Source organism: Coturnix japonica, chromosome 21 (genome assembly GCF_054131305.1).
Source record: "Coturnix japonica strain WE chromosome 21, WE-NBRP24, whole genome shotgun sequence".
Taxonomy (NCBI): domain Eukaryota; kingdom Metazoa; phylum Chordata; class Aves; order Galliformes; family Phasianidae; genus Coturnix; species Coturnix japonica.
The window spans coordinates 6,390,853-6,417,324 of record NC_140683.1 but is presented as its reverse complement, the minus strand read 5'-3'; the positions used below and the strand labels follow the sequence as shown (position 1 = coordinate 6,417,324).

Genomic DNA, 26,472 nt, shown 5'->3' with positions numbered 1-26,472 from the left:
ACAGCTGACTAATAATTAATAACCGTGGCAGCTGGAGACAAAGAGGTAACCACCTGTTGCTTTGTCATTTAAAAACAAAGAATGAAAAAACATTAACGTGCTTGTCAATAACAAAAGGCATTTGCTTAAAACTGCATGAAATTAAAAGCCCATAAATGGCATCCATCCAGAGGGACAGGCAACCATTAGTCACTAACTGTGTAATACTTGGCATCTATAATGCATTACTGCATTTCGGCCCAAAGAACCCAATGCACTCGAGACACATTTAGACCAGAAACTCCCAAGAAGTAGGTTAAATATTCTTATTCGATTCTAAACATAAGAAAAATGAGGCACAGAAATAAAATCTCTCATTCTGCTCAAGGTTACAATAAAAATTAATAAGGTAGGCAAGAATAGAACCCAAACAGCCCAGCTCCCGTTTTGTGCTCTCTAAAAAGAAACCAGGATGTGCACGGTGTATTTTTCCAGCGCCAGGAATACAAACACCAATGACTTATCTACACTACAGGCAATCCAGAAGAGTCTCTGCATTCCAGTCCCTCTATGATGCACTGATTTTGTACCTACAAAGCAAACTGAGATGTGCAGCACTAAAGTTGTTGGGAAAATCTATAAGCAGCTGCTCAGTTTCAACTCAAACCTTATTCTTTCCATTTCAGCCCCTCTGTAAGCAAAGCAGGGCGTTTTGCTTTCCCCCCATGAGTCATTGCTTCACAGCTCCCATCCACTGAGAGCTGAAGCTGCAGCACACACCCTCCTGCTCCCACCCAGCACATGGGTGCTCTTCAAAAGTAACCTCAGGAAGCAACGGGTGAGAAGAGGATCCAGTCACTGTGACACCATTTCTGTCACCACCACACATTTGTCACTGCTATTACAGCGCATTTGGAAACAGCAGGAAAAAAAGCTGAACCTTCATACAACATCATGTCAGAACATCACAACGCTGCGTTTTCATACAATAAAGCCCTGAAAGGACAAAACTTTGGCTGTCTGCCTCAACTCCCAACCAACTGCCAACGCAGTAACTCAGTTACACTGCCCATGCTACTGTAAAACTACATTAAATTCACAATGTTTGAGTGTATCCAGAAATGAAAATTAATGTTCCTTGGAACAAGCACTTCATTTTTACAATCAGGAAGAACAAAAAAAGGAAAAGATATTGCTTCACCGGTGTTCCTTTAGTATTATGGTTAGCATTTAATGGCGTTTATTGTCATTAAGCTCAATATTTGTGTCTAATCGATACTAAGCTACCAAGTGCAGCCCAGCAAGTCTGGACTTTCTCTACAGGCTCTATTGATTTCTTTCTCATTTTTGTGAGACCTACAACAAACACAACGTATACCAATAATCTATCAGGCAACATATCAAGATGATTTAATGAACAAAAACTGTATGTTCCTAAAAATCATTTTAACTCATTAGCAGCAATTATCCCAACAGCTCTTATGCAGCATTTAGAGCATCTCTGTTTAAGTTTCCATACCATGTCACGATAACATCCAGACCCTCTATTCAAATACACCTGTGGGTATTGTTGCAAATTCCTGAAGTGCTAGAATATAAGGGCAAACAAAGATGCAACATAGCAGCTCAGTGGAGCTGCCAGCAATGTACTTCAATGAAGTTAAAGTCAAGGACAAAACTTAACGTGATCCATTCATGATGACCACTGCTCTATAATCTCCCTTATTTATGCTACAAATAGGTCTTGGGGATCTGAAAAGAAACCATGTCTCACTAAGGATAAAAAACAAAGAGAAGATGCAGAAGATCTTCAGTAGTGGATCAGGATACTGCAATTACTCAGCAGCTCAGGGAAGACTTGGTTTGCTGCTGTCCAACGAGCTCAGTGTTTTGTAATGCTGATAGAAAGAGCAATTCTGGGGGGTTGGGAAGTTGATTCATTTTGAGTATTCGCCTCAAATAAAGAATAAGCAACAAATCTATACTAGCGATCACAGCTCAAATGCTGAGCATGAACTACTTGGCAGCACCCCTTAAGAGAGGAGGAATCTGCCCTACAGAACAGTTGCCCAGCTCGGTGAGCACAGAGCACGCTGTACATGTGCTGTTCATTCCCTTTGACTGCAGTGGAACACCTTAACAGACAACGCCTCAGGCATGCACAGGGCGAGGGGATACAAATGCTCTGCCAAGGGCAAAGAGGGCGAACAAATACACACTACAGGCAATAAATAACCTCGTTAAAGCAGCAGACAAAGTTCTTCCCTTACTGAAAACATGAGTTCAAACTCCTGGATCCACCCTAACTGCTGACACTACTGCAGCTGGATCAGACGGCCACAGCAGCACAAGCTCATTAATTATTTTATATTTGGGCTATGGGCATTATAATGCTTTAATCCCATCATCAGTAATTACACTCCTGTCAAGGAAACCCTTTGTTTTCCTTATAATTTCCCTTGACTTCTATCAGAATGGCAGAAGGAAGCAGCTGGGAATATAAGTCAGCATCAGCACACAGGGCAGCAGAGGTAAGCAGGACCAGGGCACACACACAGCCAGAATCCCTTCCCACTGTCACCTCAGCCATAACTCACACCACAGACCACCTTCATCGTGTTACCCATACAGAACAACAGCTCCATTCCGTCTCATCTCACACTGTATCTTCAGCATTATATTAGAGTGCATATAAAGATCCTTCTGAGTAACAGTACTTCAATTGTGATGAAGAAAATGTCATTTCTCAAATAAAACTGTAGAGAAAAATAAACCTATGAAGACCTGAGTATTGTCCCAAGGCTATTACATCCTTCTGCACACCCTGCAGCCACAGGAACTTACCTGCATGACTTCTACAAAAGCAAAGACAAAACCACTCAGCTCTTGTACTAAGATCACTTTAAACTTCCCATGTTTATGTCAGCACTGGTTTTTAAGCTCTGTTAAACACCTGGAAAGGGAAAGTTGTACAGCTGTTTGTATGTGTACTTAACACACTTCACAAGCTGTTGGGTTCCTAAACAGCTGCTTCTATTATATGAGTGACTTCACCATCTGCAAAACTATTGGATAAACTACAGTAAGTAAATATCAGGATAGCAGGTGCTAATAAATAATGAGCTGCCAGGATAATACAGTTCTGTGAGGAAAAAGTCTGTGAACATTATTCTCACTGCCCAACACGGCTACTTAACTCTAAAAGCTTGGCCATGCGTCCCATATCCAACCAACAGAGGGTATTCATTGGACCCAACATCAAAACAAGCTTTTCATCTTGAGAAATAACTATTGCAACAGTTCGGCAGTGATTTGTGTGGATCAGGGTATTTGGAAGGCTACTGTTACTACATCAACTGGCCGACACTGTATCTTCTAAAGCAAATATACTGATACAAGTGGACACAAAAAAATACCTCAGCTGTTATCCAAGCAGACTGTGGTAGAGGATAGCTTTGGAAATACTGATTTACTTATTTAAATGCTCACTGTTTCAGCTCTCTAACTGTTCTTGCAGCTTTCAATAAAACAAATAATTAATAAAGAATGCAACAAAGCCACTTCCCCCCCAAAAAAAGCACATAGTATTCCAATATATCAAACAATCATTCACTTCTCATGACACAGCCTGGCTATTTTTACTGACCTTAGTTATTACAAGCTGCTTTACTACCACACTCCCACGCTTTAAGAATAAACAAGATGCACTGAAACACACGGTAGAAAATGTGCATGTGATCATTTCCCCTTTGTTTCATGGATGTCTATTAGGAATTGCACCATAGCCCTGAAACTCTACTCCATCTATCCTCCCTTGGCAGCTGTGCTGCTACTCATGTCATCAGCAATGCATGAACAATCAGAGAGAGAAAGGAAAATGCCCTTATCTCAGCTCATCAAAAATACAAGCAAGCAAGCCACAAAGGGGTCACAAATTAAAAATTAAATGTGTATTGACACAACACCGCATCTAAATTCTCCCTGCCAAGTGACAGAAAACATCAGGCACAAGTAATAACAACAAAAGGTGGTCAAAAGAGGTAATGAAATATCACTTATTCCAGAAGTGTTTTTAGCAAAAATTAAGCAGCAACCTATACAAGCACCACGACAGCCCTCAGTGCTAATGGCAGCATCCAGCTGTTAATACTTCCAAGGCAGGTAACACATCTGCTGTCAGGAACAAAGGCAACCTACTGCTGTCTGCTGGTTACTACAAACCTTAGAAAAGAGGGTAAAATTCAGAATAACTATTAGGTCAAATACAACAAAGGCAGTCTTTTTTACTTCTGTTACAGAACTAAAATAAAAGATGAATTAAAAGGTAGAACCAACCTCCCAATGAGGCTGTGGATGCCCCATCCCTGCAGGCATTCAAGGCCAGGCTGGATGTGGCTCTGGGCAGCCTGGGCTGCTGGTTGGTGACCCTGCACACAGCAAGGGGTTGAAACTAGAAGATCATTGTGGTCCTTTTCAACCCAGGCCATTCTATGGTTCTATGATATTAGCTACCGTACAGACATACTATGGTATTCACACAAACATTACTACAGTGCTGTGTTTTAAACCTGACTACCATTAATCCAGCTGGCACAGCTGATAACAAGGATTGGCCTACCAAGTTCTCTTGTAGTCAGAAAGTCTTCCTTGCTCATGTACTGCAATAAATAATTTAGAGTTGCTTCTTTTAATGCTCCTTCTATTTTCAGATTTATTATTCTTGCTTCCTTCTGCTGTCTGGTACGTAGTTGTTAAGAGCTACAGCTCCGGAATCTCTCGCAACTAACAGGAATGAATCCATCTTTTACATTTTGTAACAGATCAATAATACTTCATAATGATTTTTAAGGAGAATCTTAAATACTAATTAGCTTCATTACTTCTATAAAAAGTAGTACACACATTGAAAAAAATTAGGATGAGAACAGGCAACTTGAAGCATAATGAGGCTCAGACAGGGATTAATATTATTGCAGTAATGCAGTGTTTACTTATTCAATAAAATCAGATGTGAGGAAAGGGATATTTTTGACCCACCATGAGAACAATACGTTCAGAATAAATATATCTATCTAGTTTCTGTCCCCAGACATATTCAGCAAACAGTATTATTGAATTATTCTCACCAGAAGAAAGTTTCTTTCAACAATTCATTTCTAAAAGCACAAAGTACGTCATCATTACCTGCATTTTCTTTTTACATTACTTAAAAACTCTGGAACAAATCCAGAGTTTCTTATAAAGCCAAGTCCACGTATTGTTCATGACAGCAAATAGTACAGAAAGCCATCAGTACTTCTGATGATGACAACTTCCCTCTCAGTTTTCTTTCTAGAAATAACTTTGGTAGTGGACAAACCCAACATTCTCTGTCTAACATCCCACTGATTTCTGTTTACTGACAGATACAATCTACTTAAGACTAAACATCTGACTTGAAAACTATTTTTCAACTTGGGAATTAACACACCTCTCAGAAAAACAAGGGCCAAACCTTGATATTGTAGACAAGTCTCTGTAACTGCAACACAGCTTTTACCCTTGAAGGCACATCTGAGTAGTGCTGGCCAATTTAATACTGTTTGGACCCTCTTCGATACTGAGAGGTCAACTGTATCATAGATCAGTCACTCTGGAGCAATATATAGCAAAGTTACACTGATGGATTCCATTACCTTATTTGACCATTTGTAGGCTTGAAGAAGTTGGCTGTAAAGAGGCGTTTTGTCCTGAACAGGATCCAGGCTCAACAGCCCGCTGTTGTGCAAGGGATGGTTCTCAGATGGTTTACCAACCAGATTGCTCAGACGCTCCAGCTCACTGAAATACACAGGAGTTTTTTTAAGTCAGATTTGGAGATACACACAGCTGAGTTGTACAGTCCTCCTACAGAGACAGCAACCCCATTTAAACTCTATTTTAATACCCACGAGTGTTTTAAATACTTGCCCAGTTTGATTAAAGAAATGTAATCACTGCCATTACCCAAACTGTTTAGTCTGTTAGTCATAAAGCAAACAGCTCCTCAGTAGAGAAAGTACAAACAGGAGTCTGTAAGGCAGCCTGGGAAGAGTCAAACTATGGCACAACCTGCCTGCAAACACTTCCACCAATCAAGCCATTTTATGAGCAAAGCACCCTTAGAAGCTACAGCATTCTGACCTGAGGCACTGACTGCAATACTATAGGCTATCATAGAACTAACAAAGCAGGTAGATGCCCTGTTATTTCAATGAAGCACTGGAAATTAATATGGTCCTCATGTAAATATGCAGAAGAACTGGCATTGGACCTAACCCCAGAGATGGTCCTGCAAAGTCTGTGGATGCTCAAACCATAAAGATGTATTTTCCAACCTCTCAGGGCAAGGAATCATCTCCTGTTTCTCATGAGCAACAAGTACACCTGTAATAGTGTATAAAACACCCAGCTACAGCATAATAAGTACCATTTTTCCATGGGAAAAGAAAAGCTCACAGTGAAAATGATCTATTATTACTTCATACCTCATTTGTCAAACGCTACATTTAATAATAACAAGAGTTAAGCATCTTTTAAAGCTTGCGTTAATCAGCTGTAGAAGAAAGACTGGCTATTTTGTCTCTTAGAGACCTAGAACCACTTCATATAAATGCTTATTGTTTCTTGATGCAGGTATACAATAAAATAAACACGAATAAACAAAATAGTCATAGAATGGCCTGGGTTGAAAAGGACCAGAATGATCTCTTAGTTTTAAACCCCTGCTGTGTGCAGGGTCACCAACCAGCAGCCCAGGCTGCCCAGAGCCACATCCAGCCTGGCCCTGAATGCCTGCAGGGATGGGGCATCCATTGATCAAGACATTCATTAATATCATGGAAAAGGGGGATGAAAAAGGAACTTCATGATGAAGCTACTCTTATATCAGGTGTTAGAGCAAGGACTAATTGCATAGAGATGCTGACGAACTGCACAGCACTGAAACACTGGATGAGAAAGTGCACTGTAAAGAAGTGTAACAGAGCACATGTGAAAACGCAGGTCAGAGCCTGTTGCTATTCATTATTGTTTGGAACCAAAGGGTTACACTAATTAACTCTTTAAAAAGCTACTGATAAAGACAAGGTTGACCAAAGGGAGGGCACAGCTTCCATGTGGCCTCTTCAACGATAAAACCAAAGGGATACAACAGGAGCCTGTTAAGCTGTGAGCAACACCACTCATAAAAAACGATTAACCACCTTCTTTCCTAATTAAAGCCAACAAGCAGGTTACATTCATCAAGCATAACGTGTTACAAAGCAGCAGGGCCTGCAGAAGCAGAGGGTGCCCTGTGCTCACACACAGCCCCACAGCTGCAGCTCCCTCTGGGATATTGAAGCCCCTGAGCCCTTTGTGGGCTGCAGCACAGCCCTGCTGTGCCCCATATATTTAATATAGCCTAAAACTTACTCTGGTTACAGACGTGTCTCACCCCAACCCCCCCTCAGGCCCAGCCGTGCCCCCACAGCCGCTGCTCACCCCAAATCACGGCTGACAGAGTGCAGGCTCTCCTGGAAGGCGGCCACGAAGCCCTTCTCGCGGCCTTCCAGGGTCTCTTTGTTCCTCATCCCATCCTTTAGGCAGTCGAAAACCCGCGTCACGCTGGAACGAAGCGCCTGGATAGCGGCGATGGCCTGTGAGAAGGCCTCCAGGTTCACCCCGGGGCTCAGCACCCCGTCCGCCATCTTAACCCACACGGCTCCCTCCCTGCGCAGCCGGAAGCGGCTGCTGGGGCACGATGGGAAATGTAGTCTTGCAGCGGCGGCGAAGGGGCATTGTGGGAAATGTAGTACAAAATGGCGGTCCTTGCTTAGGGTTTGGGGGCACTGTCTGAACCTTTATGTATGGCCTGTTGCAGCCCAGGGGCAAAAGAGCTTTAAAATACCCACCATCTTCCTCAAAACACTCATTTATTCCTCCCCATTTCCCTGCTAGAAGCATCCATGCTACACCAGGTGTCTCGTTGTCCTCCTTTTGACGTCCTGAATGAATTACTGTAGGTGCAAAGACAGAAATAAAAGCATTTATCATAGAAGGGAAGGCCCCGTCCTTTCCTTCCCTAGTAAGCCTCTATCTGCCCTATACCCACAAACAGGTGCTCTACAGTCAACAGGGTGAGGACCCAGCTTTAATTATCTGATATTTGCAAAGCACTGTAAGGGTTGGATGTGCCAGCACTGTGCTAATAAGGGCTGCTGGTTTAGTTTTATGGCAGCTGTGAAGCACCTTGGCTGAGTTTGGTGTTTTCTCAGCTTCTAGAATAAATAATATCTCCCATACAGGTATTAATTAAATTCAGCGAGCACAATTCGCACTCATTCTTTACTTGGGGATGTTCTGTGGTGTTGCTTTTAATATGTAAAATGGAAATGAGTCTGACAAGGAGCAACAGAGGTGTCAGTGGCCAAGTGAAGCGAGGCTTTGCTCTTCGCTCAGTGACGCTGTCCTGTCTATCATCCCATGGGTTCTGAGAATCACATCTGCTTCAATTAAATATCCCCAGACTACATGGGAAGTATTGACCAGTGAAACCCTATTACTTAGCATAAAGATCAGGGAAATGAAATGGGTCTGCTGCTTCTGCTCTGATCTTAATAACGCTCTCCCATCTCAGCACAGAGGTAAAGCAGAACTGGAAGCAATATGGTATGAAGCAATATAGCCCAGCCATGTAAGCAGTGAAATGTATAGTATATACAACAGAAGAAAGTCATGGACTGAATGCATGTAGTAAAGCAAATACAAACAAGACTTCATTCTTTATGCAAAGAAGGACTGAACCAAAGAGGCAGAAAGAGCTATCTCAGCCAGAGCAGCAACCTCATCCATTTGTAGATCTATACTGTTAGTCATAAAACACCTTTCTTTGCAATAGAGCGGATAGAGCTGGTCTTCTAAAGGAATACTTGTAAGCTGAAGGACTGTTCCTACAGGGCCCTTGCTTCCAAGTTCAGACTGTGGGCACACATTGCAAATGTCATCAACCTGCTTTGTAGGTTACACTCAGGACATGGATGATTCTTTTCCATTTCTTGCCCTTAGCTGTTAATATCAGTTTTATTTTGTTTGTCTCCAAGACCCCCCATCACACCTGCCCAAATGCAAGGATTTCTGATTTTACAACCTGTCTGGAACAGTAAAAGGTTTAACATTTGAGTTACTGTTTTTAAACTGCAGCAACAAAACAGCGGCTAGAAAACAAAGCCGTAAGGAACAACTTGTAACTCACCCCTAAAGAACAAATATCACAGCATAATTTGGGCTTTGAAACTCAAAGGAGGGCACTCAGGCTGTTTGCTGCAGGAGTCAGCATCTCCTTCCAGAAATGAGGATTCAAGATCTCTGGTCAAAACTTGTTTTTCTTCTCACTTCTCCTCCCCATTTTCTGCCAGTAGAAGCAGAGGTCTGCATAGTTTGGTGTGCTTGTTTGTAGGGTATGCCCTGCCTAAGTTGAGCACTGCTTCTTTCCCCCTCCCTCCCCCCTCAAGAAATCTTTCTTAGGTTCCATTTTGCCTGTATACCAACACACTACAGTAATTCCATCTTCACTACAGCTATATCCAAAGCTGGTGTTACAGAAAGCCAGAGTATCTCCAAGTTGCTGATAAAACCTTTACACATATAAACAAAAACCCAACTGGCGTTCAAAATGTGCACTGCTCCTCCCTGTCTGACAGCTGTTGAGTGGGCACCTGCAAAATGATGTGGGTGGCCTCGCCTGGACACATCTCCACATCTGAACAAGCATCAGAACTGACATTCTTTAAAGCCTCCAGCAGAAGTTCCAGGACCTGATGATCTCCCTCCAAAAATGAAAAGGAAAAAAGCATATGGGCTAAATCCACACTGGGCAATGCAGCATCATGTAGAGATGCAACCAGCAGCTGCAGGCCTGCAGCAGCCTGCTGTTATTTCAGCATTCTGACCAGCCTAATGCACTCTGCCTCTCGGCACTGCTAATTAGCTTTGGCAGACTGCTATGCCAACACAATTACACTGCAGATAGCCCAGTTATCTCCACACACTGCTACTCCATGCCACGTAGATAGACTAAGAGATGGGATGCAGGGGGCTGCAGTGAGCTGCCAGTTTTGGATGTGTTTTGTGGCTGGCGACAGAACTGAATGCTGGGTGCTGCATGTCTGGTAATGTTTGTGAGCCCTGAACTCACGTGGAGAGGTGTGAGGTGTCAAAGAGGTAACAATCCACAGCAGCACCGCATGCAGCTTGACAAGTAAAGCACAGTTCTCTCAAGAAGCAAAAGCTTGTCTAGGGAAAATGTAATTAAGACGAACCTTTCACACCAAAGTACATGATGGTACTCAAATGACAGCTACTGGGAATGAAGTGGGCTGCAATTAATCAGCAACACCAAAGAATTGGGATGCTTTCTGAATCCTTGCACTATAAAAAATTTGTTAAGGAAGAAATGCCCAATTAGAAAAGTATTTGCATCTAAAACGAAATAATTTAATTGCCAGGAGAGACAATTAATGACCACTACTGAGTTTCATAGCAAGTGCTGGTAGCCTCTTGTTAAATGCCTGGAAAAGACAAATAAAGATTGCAATAAATATTGCAATATTTGCAATAAATGACATTGTAAGAAACGATCTTCATCTCCCTCTGAAATAGATAAATGCTGATCTTTATTCCGTGGCAATCTGGACTGATGCTCACCAGCAGGGTCCCTTCATTTCTTCATGCTTCATTGCTGCAATCTTGACAGCAGTTCAGATAAATGTAATAAACGGATATGGGTTTTTTGTTTGAATAATTGTGAGGCTCAATAACACTGTTAGTCAAATATTCTTGCAGTTTTTCCATCCATTTCTTTCAGGGTTTCAGTCTTCAGTTTGCCACAGAGTGTACTATTGCACAATGCAATCTCAAAGCAGAGAAGCTGTGGGGTTGTCAACCCATGTTTGGGGCTTCTGGAGAAAGAATGCATCCTGACTGCTTTTAGACAGTGTGGGAATGGCAAAGATACATCCAGATGTAGACGAGACTTCATTCTCTATGCCATTTCTTAATGCTCTCTGAATCAGAATCTCCCACTATAGCCAACAGCAGTGAGCAAAAACCTTCTGCCAAAAGAAAGAGTGAAATAGCAAACAGAGCCAACAGTAACGTTGTTATCATCACTTCTCCTGTGGGGTGACCAGAGTTAGCTCTGAGCTGTTTCAGGCTCTCAAGAGACAAAGCTCCTATTAGAGACGATCTTCCCTCCCAACACAGTGTGTGGAAAGCACATCTGGAAGCCTTCCAATCACCTTAGGGGTCACTGCAAGTCTAGGAATTACATTTTTGGGATGGTTGGTCTGCAGCTTGTCCCGTGTCTTCTTTCAGTTTGCTTTTACAGAGTGCCCGCATCACACACAGCAGCACATAACAGACTTGTCAGCAGAGCTTCTAAGGACTGGATGGATGATGACCCTCAAGTTCCCTTGTGTCTGATGAAACCAGCACCCTTGATATCAGTTTTAAGACGATTCAAAGAGATTTGCTGCTCTTCTGTGCTGTGTCTGGAGTTTCAGCCTCCAGGGAAGTCAACCCAGCGCCTTATCCCAGCACTGAATTTGCATGAGGAGTGTAAAGCCAAAACACAAGAAGTAAACCATACCCAGCAGAACTCGTGATGTATTTTATGCATGTAGAAAATCTGTCCCCAAATATGTCACATTTTACTTGCAAAAATAAAAAAAAGCTGCTGTTTGATTCTGCAGAGGAATATACTCAGCCACTTCTTCAGACATTCAGTGATCAAGTGTGGAATCTGATGTAAAAGCGAATGGGAAGAAACTATCATTATTTAAAGGCTGCGTAACTGCTTAAAATTAGAGCTGTGAAGGCATCAAAAAATACCAGAAATCACAGATGGTTTGCAGACAAATTCACATTGCATTTAGTCCACTCAACATCTAAAAAAAAAACACAAACCATGCTTTTGCTTTGCTGTTCAGTCTAACTCTTCATGCTTGCTCAAAACATACTTCTGTCTTTAAATTGGGCTTTGAGTCATGTTCTGTTGCCCTATACATTTGGATCCAAGTCACTTCAGAAATCAGCACATGTATTTTTAAATGATTCAGTTAAAATTTAATCTATTTTGCACAACTGCAAAACGACAACTACCCAAAGCAGGTTAAATAAGACATCAGCAGGGACAAAAGTACAGCAAAAACAACCACGTAGCTCTGCATTATGCAGGTGTCTGAGACACAATGACCCAGTTGCTGCTTCTTGTTTCCGCTGATGATTCTGCACTATCAGAATCAGTTGAACTTGTTTTCTCTACCTGAGGATTTCAGTATAAAGCTTTTACATCATCCTGGGAAAGTCCTCAATTCTGTAAATTGTCTGGTTTAACCCATTTTTTTCCTTTAATTATTATTTCTAGGCTGTATTTTTGAGTGCTCTATCTTAACCCCCAGGACTTCTGACACTGGTTCACCCTGCTTCCCTTATCACAGAGAGCCATTATTTGGCACAGTCATTCCAGCTTTACTGCCTAGCAAACATCAGCAGAATTTGGATATGATGCTTGAATTCTGCCCTTATGAGTTCCTTGCAGAGACAGGGTTTAACAGCAGGCAAGAAGAAGCTTGAAACATCATGGTTATTCCATACTTGGTTGGGCACATTCACCAGATAGTGCATGTCTTTGAAGAGGTGCAGCCATGTATCTGCTCCCACAATGGTGGATATACTCCCATACATGCTCTCCATGTATGATGGAGTTCATCACACAATATATGGTCGTTCTTGGCAGGACCAAACTCTAACATAAAGGTGAGATGAGCAGATGCTTTTCCCTTGTCTCTTGGAGAAAATCTACACGGTACAATTGTGTTCAAAGTGTTCTTAAGATCCCAGTTGATAAACATTTGTTGGGAGGAGCCTTGCAAGAGCAATGAGACCTGATATGAATTGGAATCAAGCAGTTTCTGCAATCATCAGCTTTATTGCTTCTAAATACGAATGCAGCATGCCAAGCAACCATCCTGCCCAGCTCTGAGCTTAGCTTTCTCCATTCCACCAGCCACTTGTTAAAAGCCATTTGTTCCACTTTCTCAAAAGCCAAGAGATTTCTCCTAACTCTTCATCCCAATTAAGCTACTTGCTTGCTTTCATAAACTCCTCTCCATCAACCAATCAATCTCAGCAGGATTTATAACAGATGAAACTAGGCTGAACTGCCTTGAAAGCATCTTACACCTTGCAACAAAGTCTCATTCTCTACTCTTTAGCTTACATTCCTCCTTTAATTTCTTTTCCAGCTGCAAGAGAGAAGCCAATAAAAAAACATAACTTTAGTCAAACATGTTTAAAACTGAACTCTCCCTTCCTTTTGGCAGTGTGAGCTTGCATGCAAACTGCAGTCACGCTGCTTGTGATGCATTGGCTGGGAAGGAGCAGAGCTATGAGCCATCAGCAGATCCAGAACAGGTTGGATTTTTTTTCCCCCAACACTGTTATCCAAAAAAGGACTTAACTTTTTTTTTCTTTCTTGGGCCAATATGGTAAATGGTGTCCAGTTAGCTGAGGAAAAGGTCAGAGGCATTTTAAAGTAAAGAAAGGCCATCTCTGTCAGCTGAATCCAATTCAGAATGATACATTATCCCCAAAGGAACAAGAGAAGAAAAATCCTTATTTGCTTTATTTCTGCATATTCTGCTCACAGCTACCTTGCTGCATTCCTCCTGTGGAACTGAGCCATGCCTTCAAAGCAGAAAGAGTCAGACCTTCCCAAAACAAGACAGATTTTGTCTAAACAGACAATCACCCCCTGAAATTTGCAGGTCTAATTCCACACCTCACTATTTAAGGCCTCAAAATATATAGGATAAAAGTGATATCCTTCTTCCCTCTTAAAATAAAAGAAAGGGAGACTGAATGAAAAGATTCTGCTTCTATCTGGAGATTATTTAGTGCTCTGTTATTGACACGGCGTCTATTGAAAGATTTAAAGATAAAAATGCAGTGTATTCAAGTAGCGATCGTTTTTCATCGTCACTTAGTGGCAGTGCAGCCTGCAGTCAATTGCAGCTGATTTATCTTTTCTGATATTGATTGGATGTGGTGCTTAGCTGTGCGCAGGCATCTGGCTCTGCCTATGCTGAACTGCTGCATGAAATGCAAAAGGAGAAGGCAAGAATCGTGCCAAGCAATCTTATTTTCATTCTAAATTGCTTAATTATTTCTTTTAAAGTGATGAGATAAACTGCTAGAATGTAATTTGCTTATGGACACCAAGCATTTCCTGCCAGGAAGAGGGAGCAGCAGACAACAGTTTCCCCACGTAGCTCAGTCTACAAAGTGTTATGGGAACTGGGTTCAATGCACCAGATGTCAATGAAGACTTCAGATATCAAAGGGACAGATCTTCTGCATTAAGTTCCTGTAGCAATTGGACAGATCAATACCATGGGAAAGACATTACACCAGAGCATAAGGATGAAAAGACCTGCATGCTAGAAAGATGCTATAATGGATAAGAAGATTTCTCACCTATATCAGAAGACTCCAGGTTTGCAGGGGAAAACCTCACCAAGGAAGGGATCTCCAAAAAGAGATCCTTCCCCACTGGCAGTCATCCCTTAAATGGGATCTAGGAGAGCTGCAGCCAGGCTCCATCCCTTCAGGTCACACAGCTGAATTGCTTCCACCTGTGCTCCCAGGGCTGACCCAGCCCTTTCCCCAGGTGCTCAATCAGTGGTTCATCAGTTTTCATACAGTGCCACTCAGGTCCCGAAGTTCCCATAAGCTCCTGTGGCAAAGCTGCTCTCGTGTGCTTTTGTGAGGATGCTTATAATGTCATGGAAAGATGAAAAAATATCCCAAACCACACAACACTGAGATATGAGGTAGAACCTTGCTTGTTCACAAACAGAGCTGTATTGGAGCCCAGGCTCCTGTCTCAAGCACATCTGCTATTTCAAACAGAGCCAGATTTCTATAGATGCCCTTCCTTACTAAAGCCAAAGCCAGTGGTAAGTGCTGATACAGAGGCTGTGAATGTGATGACTGAATAATGCTTGCGGGAATCCTTAAGAGACCCAGAAAGCTTTCTCCAGAAGCTGTCATGCACCTCCCTGATGGATCACAGCTCACAAGCCATAAATGCACTTAGTGTGGGGAACAGCCAAGACCAGGTCTCCAGCTTCCTACAGCAATTGCTCTGTTATGGAGTGAAAATGTACATTTGTGCTGTTTCCCTTACCAGAAACCAGCTGAAATGTGACCCAGACACCTTTAAAGCCTTAAGCATGAAGGCAGGAAAAGAAGCATGTAAAGGATAGCAATGAATGAGCAAGCCATGCAGCCTCAGTTCTGCATGGCACAGAGTTAACAACCACACATCCAATAAAGGAACACAACCCGTCACTGGAGCAGTGGGACACAATGTCATTCAGGTCAATACTATTCATTCCAGAGTTGCACGAGACCTTCATGTCACCATTATTCATCCACAATCCCTGTGGTGGCTTTGGGCACTCCCTCTCTGAGCGCTGCCTATTAAAGCCTATGGATCAGGAGAAGGAGAGGCAAGCTCTAGGCATTTCTTCAAAATAGCAAACATTTAATTCCTTGTGCTCCCTGCTTTTTCCTCCCACTCCTGCTGGGGAGACCCAGCTGATGAATTCATAGCACAGCAAACATTAAGACTTGTCTGCAGGAAATACCTCCAACTGAAAAGCGCAGCCCTTATCCTAGAGACGGCGACTTAACCAAAACCAAGCAAGCTGAACAAGTAAAGCACATAACTAGAAGTTCACCTCAAGCGTGAACTTCAAGTTGCTCTCTCCTTCTCTGTTAATCATGTGCTACTGAGGTTCATTTTCTAATCTCTTCTATAAAAGCCAATCTTCTCACAGAGACCTCATCTTTTTACATTCCTCTGCAGCAAGCTCTGACTGATCCAAACCCTTTTGATTAATCAATCTGTTCTCAAGCCTGCACATGGGAGCATGCATGTTCAGCAGACATTTCTTCTATAACTTGATCTGCTACGCTATTTTGGAGAACTGTTTCAAATTGTGCCAGCTATCTCCTGCTATTTGCAGACATGGGAGGTGGGATTCTACAGCGTGAAGGTTTGCCAAGGTAGCTATACGAGTATACTAGCAACAGGATATTTCTTCTGCTGCAGCTCTTTCTGGTCCTTCAAATACACCGTACTAGCAGGAGGACTTCCACTGCATCAGCAGAAGGGTTTTGTTCATAGGACATTACTTTCACTCTTTGCAATGCAAGCCAATATTGCAATGATAACACAGCTTACAACCAGGAGTCATCGTTTTCTCCTCAGTATTCACAGCTGCCTTCAAGAATAAAGAGTGGCTGAACTCTGCCTCCAAAAATAATCTTCACTTTTGCTCTGTTCTCTATTCCTTTTCTTGCAAGGCTTTCCTGCACAGATAACAACATTAAACAAATTAGCAAATTACTCTCTCTGCAAGAGCTGGGTCGTGTTTCCCCATTAGAGAAGGAGTCTCGTTTCTGCTTGGGTGAAAAGAAATCCATGATAACAGTATCTTCTATCCTTCATGTCTCAGTGTTTCCCTTTCATTCTGTCGTATTTAATGCCTCAGCATTTTCTTCTTAAAATAATGTCAATAAGTACAAATCTCACTGCTTTATTTTAGGCGCCGCTCAACAGTGTGACAGCAGCACCCAGATTGGGAATGTTGCTAAAAGGATTGCTGCAAGATTTGAGAAAATACATCTAAGCTGCTCCTGAGCAACAAAAAGAGAAAAGATTCCTTCAAACACAGCAGCATGAAGGTGCAAAAGTGAGTTATTCTCATCATTGGTCTAAAAAGCCAAACAGGACTCTCTCATAGTAGTCCAAGGACTGCAGTTTTGTGAGCTCATGGTGCCGTATTTTGGCCTTTGCTGTGGGATGTTGCATTATGACACTGACATGAATGACTGTGCTCTGAAGTCTGCAGCCTGGTGCCCCTCTCTGGCTGTCACACCCGGTTTTATGCAGAAGAAACCCAACACAGAATGTTGATCCAGTTCAGTCTGATTTGTCAGTTAACAGCCCCATGTATGTCAATCAAAAACTCTGCAGGCCAAACAAATAAGACTTCAAAAACTTTCCCTCATAGAATCATTGAACGGTTTGGGTTGGACGGGGCCTTTAAGATCTTTGAGATCCAACCCTGTAGGCAGGGACACCTTCCTTCAAGTTTAAAGCTCTCTATTGCTACACAGTGAAAATGCCTTATAAATGTTATGGGCCCTAGCACTGACCTGTTCATTTTCTAATGCCTGAGAAGATGGCAGATACCCTCTTGCCCATTGAATAAAAAGGCAAAGCCCTTTACAAGCCTATTAGGAAACAATATTTGCAACAAAACACCAAAGAAAACCCTCCCATTAATTTTTACAGCAATTTCCTTGGAAGAGTCCTTTCCACCGAGAACAGCTGGACTTAATTGCAAATGAGCTGAGTGAAAGAAGTGCATCTGATTGCAGAGGTAATAAAATTCACACTTGACACCTTAATTTTTTTAATATATATTGGCCACCATCACATCACCGCAGTTGCTGGATTGCAGGTGAAAGCTATCCAAGTTCTGGCAGGAGAGCAGGCAGGGAACGGAACAGCTCGTGGAGTCCTTCAAAGCTTGCTGCTTAAGCCACAGCTTTTTAATGCTATTGATTCCTAACAATCGATACTTTTTTCAATAAGAAAGTCTCATATTACCCCTTTTCCCAACCACCCTTCGCGATGAACTTAGTTAGGATGAAAAAGCACTTAATGGCTTGCTTTTGAGGTCTTTTTTCTTTGCTCATTTCCATTGCAGTCTCCTTTTCCTGACCAAGTTCAGCCCCAGCCCTGCTGGCTGACACCACATTGCTGCGCAGTGGGAGGCCAGATCTTCTCCAGTGTCAGCGTTTGACCCAGAAAAGCCAATTTCTTTGAAATTAATGAAGTTGCAACCACATCAGCCTATGGCAGCTAAGATTATTCACTTAAAACCTACCACAAAAAGCAAGAAGTTGTGTTTCTTCCTCATTCCTGTCCCATTCCTGTTAATAACTGAGCAGTGAGCTTAAAGAACAAGGCTTTTAGGTCCGTTTTTGCCATTGCATTTGAATCACAGCATCATTTCTGCTGGGACTCTTCTAGGATGACTTTTTCCACAGCTGGCTGTCTGCTGTTGGGCAATGCAGCCCTTCTGTGTCATGGGAACACAAAACTTTGCTTAGAGATGGACCTGAGGGAGGCAGAACTGTGACTGCTGCCACCCAAGATTGCCTAAATGCTGAGTTACATCTCCGACTGGCTGCAGGAAAACTATTTCTGCTGGAGTCTATACTGAGCAAACAGCAGCAGCAGTGTTTGCTGGCAGGGAAGTAAGTGTAACAAAGCTGGAATTAGCCCTAAATCTGCCCGGATCCTCCTGGTAGCAGCACTCACTCCCCTTTCCTCCTCAGTCTGTACTCAGAAGGAGTGGGACCTTCATCTACTTCTCAGCCCCCCTGAATTTCTGCTGAAGGAACCACCACAATGCTTTTCTGACCCTCTCCTGCCTCCTAACCTGGGAGGCTAATTCCCTAACAAAACCACATATCCACAGATACAGTCCTTTTTCACCAACATATTGTGAGCAGAAGCCGATGATTGGGGCTCATAACAAACAGAGGCTGCTTAAGCTTTCTCTTCTTTCTTTTTCCCACTGTAATGCTGTGCATGGCATCCCAGCACTTCAGAAACACCCTGCTGCTCCACAGACACCTTGCTTGACATTAATGAGAGCCTCGTGGAAGGGCTGCAGCAGAATCAGTAACAGCAAGCTTCCCTCAACCACAAGAGCACTCGGTAGCATAAGCAGCAATGCAGCTATGCCCACAAGAGTGCAGGTAAGGAGGCTGGTAAATATTTGATAAACTATTGTTACATGGGATACTAAACATAAATATTTAGTGTAATATTTATTTACATTCGTATCCTGCGTTTAGAATAATGTTATGTCTAAAGGCAAGCATACATTCAGCTGTTTGGTCTAGCAATACTAACAGATGTGCTTAGGTAAGACATTAAATACAGAGTCACGATGCAGGAAGGAAAACGAAAGGATTACCTAATAAGACACACACATATATATTCATGTTTCGTTTTCTTTGGAGAGCAATTACACCACGAGATATAAATACTGTGTAAATATCAGCACCTTTCTATAAGGTGGGTTGGTCGGCTTTGAACACAGGACTTTTCAGTTGGTAGGGAATGACCTTGAGGGGCAGCAGGACAAAATACTGGGTGGAAATTGGGGCAGATGTGCAGACATCACCCTCAGAAAGCCATGAGCACAGGCAGACCTCACACCTCTTTCATAGGATGAAATGGAATTGGGGCAGATTCTTTGGAGAAATGTAGGGTGCAATCATTGCGAAGGTGAACATTTCCTAAGAGAAGCCCTGGGAATGCATTATCTCCCTTATGCTGCGACTCATCCTGTGTAAGGCTGTCTTCTGCCTCCATCCCAAAATAGAGGTGGCATACAGTTTGACGCATTAATATTTATTGGAGCTCTCAGTGCAGCAATAGCCTTATATCAGAGCTGACTCTATTATAGAAAGGACCTGCATTATAGCAAGAGGTGGCCCTTCACAGGGATTTGCTTTTTCTGCCTGATAGCACATTTTGGACTACGGTCTGTGTATGCATTGAGAACTCCTTTTACAGCTGCATTGCATTGATGATGACAGTCAATACCTCCAGCTGAGAGTCTATCTCAGGAGTTCCTTCAGTTCTGACTTGTTTGCTTTTAATGAATTAAATGAGGTTAATTACAAAATATCTGTTTCTTTTTGGACCCCCAGTCAAAGCCTCAGCGCTGCCTTGACAGGAATATTGTGTGCCAAAGTAGAGGAGCCATCCTTGGAGGACCAGTAAGGCGATAAAAAGCACTTAATCTCTAATTCATGGTCTAAAATATGGCCCAGATTGCCTAGGACTGGTCTCACAACCACTCCACAATGACCTCACAGCAGCCTGCTGTGCCATTGGTTCCACTCTTAATGGATACTTGCAATCTGCTCTACAAAAATCCCACTGTCACTGTTTATATCTCTGTTGCTTTCTTTCTTTTTTTTCTTAGCATGCACTGTCTTTTTAGCAATATGCCTGCTGAATATTAACCACTCTAACGATCCCAGTGCAGCTCCATAGTGCTGCTGCTTCCTTCAGTGCTAGCTGAAGTGATTTTCTGCCTTTGTAGCAATTTCAACAGAGGCCAAGGACTGGCAGAGCTACAGCAGCCAAACATCCTGCCTGCTCTGCCAGTTCTGCTGCACAGGGTGGAAAACTTTGATTGCCATTTTGCCTTATTGACAGTAATTCCACAGTGCTGATGCCTTTGTGGCTGGGCTCTGTGCTACACAGGGTGAAGATGAGATGCTCAGTGCTCCTAGAGTTTCCTTCTGAGAGTTAAGGACTTACTCAGTACATGCAAACTGCTGCCCTGGTACCAAATCCAGAACCTTACTTGTGGGGATGAGACAGAACCACTTTAGTATGCCATCTTCCCGGGTAGATTAATTATTGCCTGGTAGGGAATTAAACCACAATGCCTTCTGTCCTGAAAAATGGGTTAGTCTGGACACAGAAAAGGAAAAGTGAGAGTGGGGGCTTTGACATGGGGTAATCTGCAACCCTGCAGCTCATGTCCTAACTGTGCTTGGCAGAGCTAAGGAAGAGCAGAGGCAGGTAGGAGACCGAACTGACCTCTCCTGTGTGCTGTCAGCATTTCACCTCTTCAAGCACTTCTCTTCCTTCCATCTCACTGAGCTGCAGCCAGGACATGCCCTGCACACTGGGGAGGTTACCTGTCTGAGTCTGCTAAGGAACCTTTCCTCTCTGCCCATTTGACTTGTCCCCCAGTCTCCTCCCCGGCACACCTCAGTTTTCATTGACTGACTGCTAAGATTTCGCCTGACTTCATTGAGATGCTTTTAAAATCTTTGTCTTTGCTATTTGTATTGATTAGCTTTGTCCTCTTAATGGGCTATTTTTTGTCTCCTTGCCTGTTGCACCGTTGGGTTATATATTACTCCTCAGGGCTCTTTGTATGGATTCATAGATGTGAGTATGGTTGGGGACCAGCACTGAGAAAGGATGCTGATGTTTGGAACAAGGACCCTAAATTATCTTTTGGTGCTTAGGAAACAATTCACAGTGTGAAAAAATAATGAATCTGATCGCTGCACTCTTCTGCATAAGTAAATAAATAAACCAAAAGCAAAAGTTGAAAGGAGAGAAAATTGCCCTTCAACAGGGTGTGTTTAATAACTCAGAGCCAACAGGCCAACTTCATCCCTGCAGCCATTGGTTCTCAGCTTGAAAATAGAGAAGCAGCAATTAATTGTTGGCACTTGGGAAGTATTTTTGCAGATTAACCTCTCCAGAGAAATTCCATCCAAAACTGAATGCAGCCACACCCACAGTGGAAAATAGTGGGAGTTCAATTATGCATTGCAACACCATGCAAGAAGTCGAGTCAGGAGTATTATACAGAAAGCAAAATAGAGGGGCAAGGTTCAGAGTGAGAGGACTTGGTTACTCTGGCTGGCATTGCTTTATGCAGCACAGCTCATCATCTGCCTTACAAAGCTGTGGCTGAATTGTTAAAATATTACAAGGAGCTATTACAAGTACACTTCAGTTCCATATCTCATCTTACAGCTGCCTTCTCCCAGAGCCTCCGGCAGAACACTACTGCATTCATCCTGTATTGATTCCGGGAAACAGAGCTCCTGAACTGCCCAAACAATGTTTGCAGTACGGAAGGTTTCCATTGAGATCCGTCCTCAGGACACTGACCCAGCAGCCCCAGCAGTTTGCGAGAGCTTCAAATATCACATTGCAAGGTGATGGGAGTGCAGCCCATTGATCTGATGGCCTCAACCTCTGGGAACATGCCCAGTGCACAAGTTAGCCCGGATCTCAGAGATCAACTGCAGACACAAAAGCTGTCCCACGAGCAGATGATTCTCCTGGCTATTCTATCGCTGCAGCACACTGTTTGCTATTTCCACGCCTCATTCAAAGCCCCCCATCCCCACTATTGTTCAGCATCATCTGGTAACCACGGAGCAGGAACCAGCTGCCACTTTCAGTCCCCTTTGTCGGGTGTTTGCGCCTGGGGTTTGACATTCAGTTTCCTCATTCCCATCAGCTCACTGATACCCCCTGCGGGGTTTGTTTAGCAGCGCCTATTATTGTGGGCTGTGAGCTCCCCAGCAGCAGCACACGCTTTGGTCCTTCTTGCAATGAAGATATCTTGTGACAGGTGAGGCAATAGCTGGAGATGCTGCTGATGCTTGGTGGGTTCAGCTCATAAAGGAGGGAGTGAATGCTGCCGGGAGGGGTTGCTCATTTGCTGATCCCAGATACTTCGTGATTGGACTCCGCTTCCCTCAAAACTGCCTCTCGAGAGCTGCACTCTAATCAAATTAATTTGGCTGTTGGCCGCTGAGGAATAACAATAAATCTCGAATCCCGAAGGCTTATGGAAATTTGCTCTTACGTAGGATGTAATTTTCGAACAGAAAGGAGAAAACAGATTTGCAAGAAGAAGTTCCTCAGCTGACAAAACGAGCTGTAACGGAGCAGGGCAAAAGGGAGGGAAGAGGCTGGAGAATACTGAACACAGGGCTGTGACTGAGAAAAGCACTGCCTTGTAGCCTCACTGCCAAGGCACTGCACTCTGAAAACAAAACCCAGACAGACAGCATGCTAGCAATGGTCCACAGTTTACTTTCAATAAGTGATGAACCTTCACATCCTGTGAAATATGAAAGTAGAAAGCTCTGCATTCTATTATATTCAGCAAAGGTTGCCCCCCCCCCCACACACAGTGCCTTTTGTTTAAATATATTCATTATCAAAGATATAGTGCCCTTGAGAAGCTGAGGCGGTTGCTTGTATTGCTGTGCAAGGAATTTAAGATACTTACTGTTTTACACAGACGATGATGCAGAGCTGTGTAGAGTCTTTCAAGACCCCCAATCCATCCAGGCAGAGCTGACACTTCAGCTGTTAGGAGACATCCCTGTCAAACTACTTACATATTGCATATAGAATGAGGTAGCTCTCCATTTCTAGTGCACCGGTAGCAGGAGTTAGAATGTAAAGCAGCAGGGCTATGGACCTCTTCTTTCAGACTCCTGTGGCTCCATGTTCAGGAATCACAATGACAACAGTGAAAGTTCAGCATTTACATAGAATGCACAGCACATGAGAGAGCAAGAAAGCGTTCAGAGGAAGAGGAATCTGACTTGATACCACAGTGCTTCCATCCTGTGCTCCAGAAGCTGTTTGCATGCTGAGAGCCAATGGGGGGAGGATGAGATTTTTTTTCAGGTTATTCCACTAAGCACTTCATTCTTTATCCCTCTGCCCTGCGGTGACACTTTGGGGAAGAAATACATTTGTATGTATCACACATATCTGTGATACGAGAGATAGAAAACTGTCTCACATGGGCAGTTTCTGAAAGTCAGTAAGAGCGGTAAGACTCAGTTCAGCCCTCAGACATATACCAGTGGCTTCATCTTAGGGCTCCTCTTGATTTCTACACTTCTTAACTTGCACTTTTTATAACCTGTTGCTGTTCTTACACACCTGTTCCCATTCCACATGATTTCACCTATATATGCATTAACCCCTTGTAAGGGTGGCTAATATAAAGATGTTAACAAAGATGATGGTAGATAGTCAAAGGTTATTAGCAAAGGAAACTCACCAATGTTGATACCTTAACCAGAAAGCTGAGGCAGTCTCCACTGGGGAGCAATCTCCAAGAGATGCTGCCTCAGTGGTGGTCAGCCCTTAAATGAGGTCTTAAAGGAGGTGGGGTCAAGGTCCACCCCTTCTGGGAGCACAGCTCCATTACTCTCACCTGTGCTCCCACAGCTGACCCAACACTTGCCTCAACTGATTAATCAGAGGTTCACGCTGTGATTTCCCATACACCCCTCCATCTCCTCAAAGATGAGCGTGGGCTGCTTTCAGCCAGGCTTTACCCTCTGCTATGTAACCAAGGAAAGGCAGCTCGAGTGCCTTCTGCAGCCCAGCAAACAGATCCACAAGCAGCCGAGGCCCAGGCAGCAGGAAGGATCACCACTGAGATGTGAAGTGCATATGTCCATTATGACGTGTGCTAGAAGAGGTACATTTTAATACCAGCTTTTGTTGACAGCAATTTCTTGCTGGCAGCCATATAAAACAATGGGAAAAATCTGAACATGGATGCTAGCAGTGCCTTGTTTAATCTGCTACTCAATGTAGTCTTACAAATTCCACTTGCCAACACCTTGACTGTGCCTGCGAGATCTCACCTGCTGCCTGGTTCTGCCCATCAAAGAAATCTCTGTGGGTGAGGTGGGCATGATATGAGCAGCCCTGCCCAGCCTTGTCCCCATCTCAACCCAGCAGCCTCTGCAGGCTCTTGCAGCAGCTGGAAGCTTCAGAGCTGCTTTACAAGCCGCCCTATCTCGCAGCAGGTGCTGCGTTGTGACCCACTGGGGAATTATCCCGCATCTGCTCCACTGAGCCATCCAAGCAGGGCTGAAGGTCGCAGCTTGGAGAAGTCCTTGCATGAAGAGACCTCAGCTGGCTGGGCTGTGGTGCCGGGTAACGTTGGATGGCTTTCATATGACTCAGGTTTTTCTACTTTGTCCTTCCCTCTCCTTCTCTAAGTGCATGTGTTGCCAGTTCGTGGTGATGCAGCACAGTTGTGGCTATCGCGCCCAATTTAAGGCCGGTTATCACTATTATCTCTTTGACAAACTGGCACTAACCACACACAACCCTCTAAGGAAAGCACTTTTAGCATAAAACAGTGGAACTGCTGCAGCAGGATGAAAGCCAAGGCATCCCTCCTCCCACCTGAGGGATAGCGGTGCAGCCAGGTGCCAAAGTATCAAAGTGCCGATGGAAAATGAGCAACCACTGCACGGTGTGGCAGCTCAGGAGGTGGCATAGGAAAGCTAATGCTCCAGAGCGATACTAGAGGGCACTGTAAACCTGGCAGTTTGGGCTTCGGAGTGGGACGGAGTGAAAACGCAAGTGTTTGTTATTTGCGGTCGCTAAAGCTCTCCTGGTATTGAGTGCAAAATTAGTGCTAACCCTTGGGTCGGGAGCAAATTAATTTGTGGAATTGCATTCTGCTGCCTTAAACCCCCTCCTCTCCCTCCCTTTGCACTTACAGAACAGGAACCCCATTTGCTGCCAGGCCTTTGCACCGCTGCTGGAGGGGCTCTGCTTCCCATAAGTGTAATGCTTGGAGGAGAGGGCACTGAGAGCCATTAGAACACAGGAACATCTATTTTTTTTTTCCTTTCCAAAGCTATCACTTAACAGTAATGTGTTCATTAATTGGCAGCCAGACCACTGCCTGACTTCATTTACAAAGGCAATGCTTTCCTTCCATTGTGGTATTCCACCCCGTGCCTCTTGCGAATGCCAACAGCAGGTTTTCTTCCATGCCTGCTTAAGGATGTGCACCAACCAGTGAGCAGGAGGAGTCCTGCACTGTGATATAACAAAGGTGTTCTAAGAGTCTTCTAAAACGTATGTAAAAATAAGTATATGCTGTTCTAAATGAAACGCTCCCATCAATGCAATCAATAGATGAATGGATTTCAGCATCTGCCTCCCCAGATATCCCCCATACGCCCATCACTGCGATTTATAAGTCAGTATTCAACTGAAATTAGTCAGACTTAAGCTGAAACAACAACAGACTGACAAGTAAACTCAACTTCTCAATTTCAATGTGAAACGTTGATGTAGAACCAAGCTCTCCGCTCACAGTGACTTCCCCGTACAAAATATGCACGGAGCCACAGGGAATGAGAGGGAAAGGGATCTCGAGAGGTCACCTCGTCCATCTCCTTCCCTCAGGGTAGGACCAACCCTGCTTAAATTGTTCTTGACAGGTGTTTGTCTAACCTGTTCATCACTGGAGGCTTTTAAGGAGAGTCTGATCTGTCCTGGTTGTCAGCTATTCCTGTAGATGGAACATTTTCCCCTAAAATCTAACCCAAATTCTATCTGCTGCTGCTCAAGCCCACTACGGCTGCTTTACCCTGGTGGACATGGATAACAGTTTGTTACTCCTGCAGCATTTTATGCTCTGTAGGATCATTGCTGTATCTTTGCTCAGCCATAAGCAGTTGACTGCAGCTCCTTCTCCCTTTCTCAGCAGTTTTGTTTTCTAGAACTCTGATTTTTCCTCTCGTTTTCCAGATTTTTCTGGAAGTCTGATGACCAAAATGGCTCCTCCCAAATGCTCTGTAAGGATGGAAACAGAGCAGCGCACTGCTCTTTGTTTACACATCCTTATGTCAGTGCTGATTCTCTCACTCCGGGGCACCACAGTTGGCTCAGGGTTAATTTGTTGCCCACAACATTACCCCCACTCCATAGAAATGCTGCCTACGCAA

General features: G+C 43.6%; 1 protein-coding gene across 5 annotated transcripts in view; it reads right to left on the bottom strand.

The window, feature by feature from the left end:
• The window catches only part of MED27 (mediator complex subunit 27), an 84,087-nt gene extending 76,371 nt beyond the window's left edge, over positions 1-7,716 (bottom strand). For all 5 annotated transcript variants that reach the window (XR_014936282.1, XR_014936283.1, XM_015879299.3 and 2 more), the window contains exons 1-2: positions 7,483-7,716; positions 5,655-5,799 (exon numbers count right to left, since the gene is read on the bottom strand). Coding sequence is in view for 3 of the 5 variants with exons in the window: in XM_015879299.3 (XP_015734785.1) it covers positions 5,655-5,799; positions 7,483-7,688 (351 nt within the window). In the remaining 2 variants the exon portion in view is untranslated. The remainder of the gene's footprint in view (positions 1-5,654; positions 5,800-7,482) is intronic.
• Positions 7,717-26,472: the final 18,756 nt, after the last annotated feature.